Source organism: Mangifera indica, chromosome 1 (genome assembly GCF_011075055.1).
Source record: "Mangifera indica cultivar Alphonso chromosome 1, CATAS_Mindica_2.1, whole genome shotgun sequence".
NCBI lineage: Eukaryota > Viridiplantae > Streptophyta > Magnoliopsida > Sapindales > Anacardiaceae > Mangifera > Mangifera indica.
In genome coordinates this window covers 16,251,739-16,259,361 of record NC_058137.1, presented here as the reverse complement: position 1 = coordinate 16,259,361, position 7,623 = coordinate 16,251,739, and the positions used below count along the sequence as shown (strand labels likewise).

The 7,623-nt window shown below is 31.9% G+C and overlaps 1 protein-coding gene across 1 annotated transcript; it reads right to left on the bottom strand.

Moving 5' to 3' along the window:
* Positions 1-658: 658 nt before the first annotated feature.
* Positions 659-1,398, bottom strand: LOC123192878 (VQ motif-containing protein 31). The gene has a single exon (XM_044605573.1). The coding sequence runs from the start codon at positions 1,313-1,315 to the stop codon at positions 800-802; it is 516 nt and encodes a 171-aa protein (XP_044461508.1). The 5' UTR covers positions 1,316-1,398; the 3' UTR covers positions 659-799.
* Positions 1,399-7,623: the final 6,225 nt, after the last annotated feature.

The window sequence follows — 7,623 nt, the reverse complement described above, 5'->3', positions numbered from 1 at the left end:
ATGATAAGAGGTGGTTTTGGTTCCTATTTCTTATGAATCTCCAATTCCCTAATTTTTTCGGGGGTACGAGATCCTCCTGCCCTTAAGCTTACTAATGTTTCAAACCACCTTGCACCAGATTCACGCTTGTAGTTCGATTTACTATCCGTCGGTGAGATTTTTAGGTAGATTACAAAATTCATGTTATGATTTTCTAATCAAAATTGGTTTTGGTTGGGCCGTTCATTGAATTATGTGCAAAATTAATGTGATGCCATCCATTGTGATTACTGAGTGAAGGATTCAGCCGAAGTTCCGTGGCTTTATCCTATTGTTGGTAAAGCGAGTCACATGCGTTGGGATGGATTTTTTGTTTGTATTGGATGAGAGTTTCATAACTTTCTATGGTTGGACATCAATTTTACATCAGAGATTCTGCATGATAAAATTCTTGATTTCTATGGTACAAGCATTCTTTATGATTTTGTTGATATGGACAGCTTTTGTAAACAAATTATTTTAGCTCCTAGAAAGGTTATTGGTTGACAATATTCGAGGTGTATAAATTTTATAATATCTACAATTCAGCATACCTTCATGCTATAGTTAGATAGATGCCTCCAAGTTTTCCATTGTAGCACTGGACAAGCTGTTGCTAAATTGCATTAAAATCTGGTGCTGGTACAATACAAGACAATCATTTACTGAAAAGCAGATGAGGTTTGTTACCAAATAAACTTGCTTTTCCCTTCACTACTTTATAAATTGTATTTTATTAGAAATAAATGAAGTTGTAATAGGAGGCGATGCTCTAACAAAATCAAGGCTTTTCACTTGTCCTGGGAGATGTTAGAGGGAACAAGGTGAGCAATTCTGGTTCAGTATACCCTGGTTTAGACCGAGGTGACGGGTGCAAATAAAACCTCCTCTCTTTGATGGCTTTTTCCTCTTCTTGGCTATTCAATTCACTCTTTGCTTCTTCTTTGTTTTCCTCTTCTCCAATTGACAGCTTTGAGAAAATTGCAGATGGGGTAACCACAGGACTTGGAAGAAGACTGGAGTTTGCTGATCTTGATGGAGATGAACCAGGTTTGAAATTGGTAGGAGGTTTGGCAATCTCAAGCTTTGGCCTTGTGTGGTGCCTTCTCTCATGGAGTTTACAAGTCTGTCGCTTTACGCCTGCTACCTTCGCAGGTGCTCCTTCTTGTGTAGCTGCTTCACTCTCTGATGGACCTGTTAAGCGCTGTACCACTTCTCTAAAAGTATTTGAGTCTGTTTGCACGAATGTTGTTAATGGTTTGCAACTGGCTACGCCTTGGCTTGCTGGAGTTTCCATGGATTAAAAGCTCAGCTTACCAATCAGATGGGCCCTCACCTGCAACAATTTTCAGCTGTGAAGTGTGATTTAGTGCTTTTATGGCTTTGCTTTTCATCAAACTGGCAATTTCATGTATTTGCTATTTGCTTGATCATGCTTAACTCAGTCCAAAAAAAGGTAGGAACAGAATTTTATTCAACTAATAATAATGTTATGTTTATTTAATTTTGAATGTTCAATTAAATATCTAAATGGTATGTTATCATATTATTTATCTTTAATTTATCATTAATTTAAAAGTGCTCAAGTCCTCATCAGGCTTTTATCTCACCAAACTCCCAATTGCCATGAAACAAACCCAAAAATAAGCAAACGAACACATGGTTGGTAGCCAATGGGTTCATTTCTACTGCATCTTCAACAATTTCTAATTTAAACTTTATTTCATTCCCCCCACCCCAATAATTATAAAAAATCTCCCTTAAAATATCAAAAGCCCTTCAAAAATCAAAGACCCCATTTGATATGATTTAAAAATGGCTCTATTAGAGGCGTTTTTAATATTTTCTTAATAAAGTCAATGAACTTAATACCCAAGTATTCTAACGAGGAGAAAAATAAAATAACCTTAGAATAAAATGCAGACTCTACTAATACGAAACAATAAGAAAGAAAAAAATTGTAAAAACATACCTAAAGAGGGCCTTTGAGATCAATAAAGCAATGAAGAAAAGTGAAAGTTTTGGTACATTAAGTTGAAATGTTGAAGAGAGGAAATGCAAGTTGAAACAAAGCATAGGAGAAAGAAGGGAGTTGCACAACAACTAACTGGAAACTAAAGTTTTATGGGTTAGGGACACATTGCTTAATTAGGACGATGTCAAAGTAAACCAACTGAAGCCATTGATTTTGCCATTTTTGTTTTATTGTTAAGAAGGTGCACAAATGCATGCATTTTCAGTTACCCAGTTTGCAATTTTCACCTTTCTATTATAATAACTACCATTATGTTTTTCTTTACTTTTTAACAGTATCAACTATCATTTATTTTGGATGGGACAGCTAATAAATTTGTCATCCTTTTTAAGAAAATTGAATTTGTTAATTAGCTATAATTTGACTTATTCATGACTTAGTAAGCCTTATTTTTTATATTCCGTCGAAATAGTCAATTAGCTGTAAAAAGAAGGAAGAATAAATGAATTTATGCAATGTTCCCTTCCTAATCTGCAAAATGGAAATAGACAGCTCTAATTGAAGATTGGCTTTAACATAAATACGCTTGAAAATTTAGCATATCTGCCAATCAGCACCAGGACCACTAGTCAAACCTTCGTATATCTAATTAATGGTACATTTGATGGCTTAAATATGTAATCAACTAGTGTACTGACATCGAAATTCTGCATCGAGAAATATCGTTGAAGAGGAGGTAATTCACAGTGGATGCCTTGACGCTGAAGAATGCGCTGGGCCGACTATAACACACCAGACGCCAACACTGTCTTGGTTAAGGTATTAAAATGAATCGCCAACGTGAAACAACTTCGGCGCAAACTCTCAATGTAAGGGATTTGCACTGGTGGTGAAAGGATGGTTCTGTTTGTGGTGTTACGCTTGCAAGAAATATGAAATAAAATGTTAATGCAATTTCTTGTCACTAACGAGTATACATAATTTATAGTTATGCACAAGATACATTAAGGTAGTAGAAATAAAAGTCTAAAAAGATTTAGGTAAGTCTACTATAAATATGTAAGAATCATGTACGGAGAATAAATAAAGATATAGTAGAAAGTAGATGTAACACTAAAGTTTTTACGTAATTTAACTCGATGATCGAAGTACCTATATCCAAGATATTCTCACTAGTTTTTTGTGTAAAACCAAAATGGTTCTCCCCCTCTCTCTCTTTTTTTTCTCTCCTTTATATGCAAATATTTTGGACATAAAAGTTTATTTGAATCCTCTCCCTACTCTAGGACTAGACCAATGATCTTAAATTGGGATAGCAAAACTTTGAGATATTGAACTATTACTTTTTTTCTATTGAAGAGATCAAACTTTATTTGTTTTATTAAAGTGACTAAATTATCAAATTTTTCAATTGAAGGAATTGAACTTTCGAATTTTCCTATAAAAATGACCAAACTTTTGGTATTTCCTATTAAAAATATCAAACAAACACAATTAAATTTGTTTGTCTTAGAAGAAATATGATTAATTTGGTACTTTTAATAAGAAATAGTGAAAGTTTAGTTACTTCAATAAAAAAATATGAAAGTTTTGTCTTTTTAATATGAAAATTTGAAAGTTTAGTCCCTTAAATAAAATAACACAAAGTTCAATTAGGTTTTTTTAATAGAAAAAGGCCAAAGGACTTATTACCACCCAAAGTTTACTACTTTCTCAAATTCTCACCTATTGATTTTAAAAATCTCAAATACTTATCATTCTGTTAATTTTTGTTGTTACTATCAAGGGTAAAATTATTATTTTAAAATTTTTATTTAAAAAAGAATAATTTATCTCTATTTCTCATCTTTGTTTTAAAATCCATTTAGGTTCCTAGGGTTTTTATATTTTAAAGATAATGATTGCCCTTCAAATTTTCAAACATTACCTTATAACCCTAAAATTTCATTTTCTATTTTTGACAACCATTTTTTTCGACAATTCCCTTCAGTGCATCGTCAACCCCACCACTGGTAAGCCCTCTCTCTCCCCAATGGTTTTCCAATGTGGAAACCATCAAAATCTGACAGAAATCATCAAATGTCGCATGAATTTGTGCATTGACCGACGTACCATGGACGTGAACCAAGTTCGTGCAATGTCAATTGATGCATAGATCCACCACATAGATCTATGCGATTTACATAGATCCGTGCGACATCCAATGATTTCCATCAGATTTTGATAGTTTTCACATCGAAAAACCACCAAGGAGGGAGAGGGCTTACCGATGGTGGGATTGACGACACACCGAAGGGAATCGTTGGAAAGAACGATCACCAAAAAGAGAAAATAAAATTTTGAGGGTCTAAGTGTAATGTTTTAAAATTTGAGAGGATGGTTGTTATCTCTAAAATATAAAAACCCAAGGAACCCTAAATGGTGGGGGTGAAAAAGTAATTTTTTAAAATTAAGTTAACTTTTTAAAATTGAGTTAAGAAGAAATTGTGAGTTTTTAAAACTAAGGTGAGAAATAGAGATAAATTATTCTTTTTTAAATAAAAATTTTAAAATGATGATTTTACTTTTGATAATAATAGCAAAAAATAACAAATGAGTGGGTGTTTATGATTTTTAAAGTTAATGTGTGGGAATTTGAGAAAACAGTAAACTTTGGATGGGAATAAGTCATTTGGCCATGAAAAAAAGTAATAGTTTGATACTCCCGAATATTATTATCCTATTGAATTTAAATAGATGAATTTATGTCTATTGTAACACCCCTTTCTAGATAAATACCCTCTGAGAAAAATATACATTAGAAGAGGAAGTGTTGGCTTACTTAAATTCATGCATTTAAACTCAAACTTACAATGGAAAATTCAAACTTAACTTATATGATAAACCTTTTAAAGGAGCATTGATTAAATTCCACAATTATTCATGCAAAAGGTGTCATAACAACGAAAACATAATAAATCATCATTTGGAACCATAAATATGCATATAGTACATGAAATGATATATAAACATAAAAATAATAGTATCAAATGAATCCCTTCCTCATGCAATTTTTTTTTATTGACTCAAACTCCTCCCATAGCCCCATAAAATCAACTTCTACTTGTAAAACAGTTAAAAAAAAGAAGGAAAAATTGAGTTCCAAACACTCAGTAAGTAAATGACCTTTGAGATACTTTTAAATCTTGCACACAATTTATCATTCCGTTCTCTCACTTAGCTTGTGCATTCTTTTACGCAACTATAGTCGTCTATGATACTTCTTTCAACCCTACCTCAGATGACATAATATGCTAAGCATACTAAACATTGTACTCAAATCACCATAAAATCAAGGAAAATCTCTTTCAAACAACTTCACTTTACTTTGCTGGTTAGACTAAGTTGTTGATGTGTAGACACCCTAGCCATGTGAGAAAATAAACTCTCATAGTCTAACTTTCCATACACACATATCACATGAGCTGTTATAATCACCTTACTATTGGTGTTCCTACTATAATCATGTGCATGAAGTATCTCATTGGCTATGTGAGTAAATAAACTCATGCAATTCCTCTTTCCATGCACAAATACCCCCCATTACAAGTGTGTGCATTAATCATCTCATAAGTGCTCTCTCGCAAAAACCCTCATGCTTTCACATTTTAGGTTCTTAAGTCATATATCAAAATAACAATGGCTTTTTTAACTTGTTTCATCTTTCATACAAATATGACACACTCATACTTAATTCTCTACCACAGATCACATAACATATGGCTTTCTACTCAAAATCTCTTATGAAAGATCACATGGTAGTGACATTCTCATGTATAATTCAAGTCATAGATCACACAACATATGACTTATTCATTCATGTTTCTCATCACACATCACATATCATTTAGTATATTTAAACATAACTCAAGCCATAGATCACAAGACAAAAGACTCTAATATTCATACTTCATGCCTTATAACTCATACTTTTTAGACATGATCTTAAATGTTACCATAAAACTCATTATGTCTCTTACTCTTTTTTGATACAGATTGTTGAAAATATTGGAAGTGACTTGGACAATGCATATGGTATACCCATTTGAAAATATTGGAATTACTAGTTTAGTGAGTGATACGACTTGGACAATGTATAATAGTCCTAAAGGAGTCCAACAATAATGAGTGTTTAGTTAGAATTTAAAAGGCACTATAAGACTTATTTGACTTTAGTCAAATCAAGACTAGTATATGGTATAAAATCATATATGAGGTATTATTAATCTGGTTTCTAAATGTTCTTGAATAAGAAAAGTATAAAGTGAAGAAGTCTTTAATGACATGTTTGTTTGATTAATTAATGCTCAGTTATAAAGGAAAGAACAACAATAAGAAGTACTAGTCATGTGACCTATATAACGATCAAAGTTTTAGGATGGGAAGTTGGTTAATAGATGACAACTAAGTAAATAGGAGTCCACATTTAGGTTTGGAAATTATAAGGACATTGAAGTTATCAATATGAGCATAATGAAAATTTTGCAAAATTTTCAAGATTCTAGGACTCAAAATGATGTAATTGAAAAAGTTAATATAGCCTTGAAGTTATGATAAAAAGCAAACTTGGTTGAGTATTTATGAGGTGAAGCAAATCCAGATGACATAGAATACTCCAAAAAGAATTTCTTTGTAGATTTATGCAAAATATTTCTTTTAGGTCTTAGGACATAAAGAGAACCTAGTCTAAAGTTTTGGTCTAGTCGGGGATAATCCACTTATGTAAACGTTTATAATTCTGGTAAAAAACAACTAGATCCAAGAAAAATTTTGTTATTGTCTCATAGTCATTTGGAGCATTTTGAATGACAGGACATTTAATGCCTAATCAAGCACTAAAGTAATTGGCTCATAAATAGTAAAGTTCTTGGGTTTTGAAATTGTCAAAAGTAATACTTTTCCATTATTTTAAAGGAAGGTGAAGTAAATCCATCTAATTCTTTCGCTATCCATATGATAAAGTCATGGCTAAAACAACAGTAGGAGTCAATAAGGTTTACAAAGACTTATACAATTTGATACAACTTATAATAGATAAGTCAAAAAAACAATTGACATAGTTGTAAAAACCTTGATGAGGAAGTCTAATATAAAATGACGATTTGTTATCACTAAGTATTATTATGTATATCTCAATAAGAAAGATTGTGTAGTTGGTTAGAATTTTGAATCCAACTATTGTTGGAAGCCTCCATGAATTATCAATTTGAAAGGTTGTTTAAAGTCATGAAGAAAGATAAAGTTTATAATTGATAACAAAGTGTGAGATCTCAAGTAACAACCTGATGGCATTGGTAGCTTATTTGGGTTAGAGCTATGTAAGATGAATGTCAAAGTTGTCTTTTTGAATGAAAGTTTTAGTAAGTAAGTCTATATGATGCAACCAATTTTATCAAAAGCATAAGGAACGAAGCTTTTGGTGTGCAATAATGAGAAGTCTATCTATAGTTGAAATAAACTTCTTGATAATATTGTTTCAATTTTAGATGACTTCATACGGAATAAATTAGACTAATATAGGAATATGAAGATCAGTGGGAACATATTTGTCCTTCATAATATGGTTCAATATGTTGACAGTACTAATTTTA

Coding starts and splice junctions, on each gene's coding strand:
- LOC123192878 (XM_044605573.1), bottom strand. CDS start 1,315: ATGGAAACTCCAGCAAGCCAAGGCGTAGCCAGTTGCAAACCATTAACA.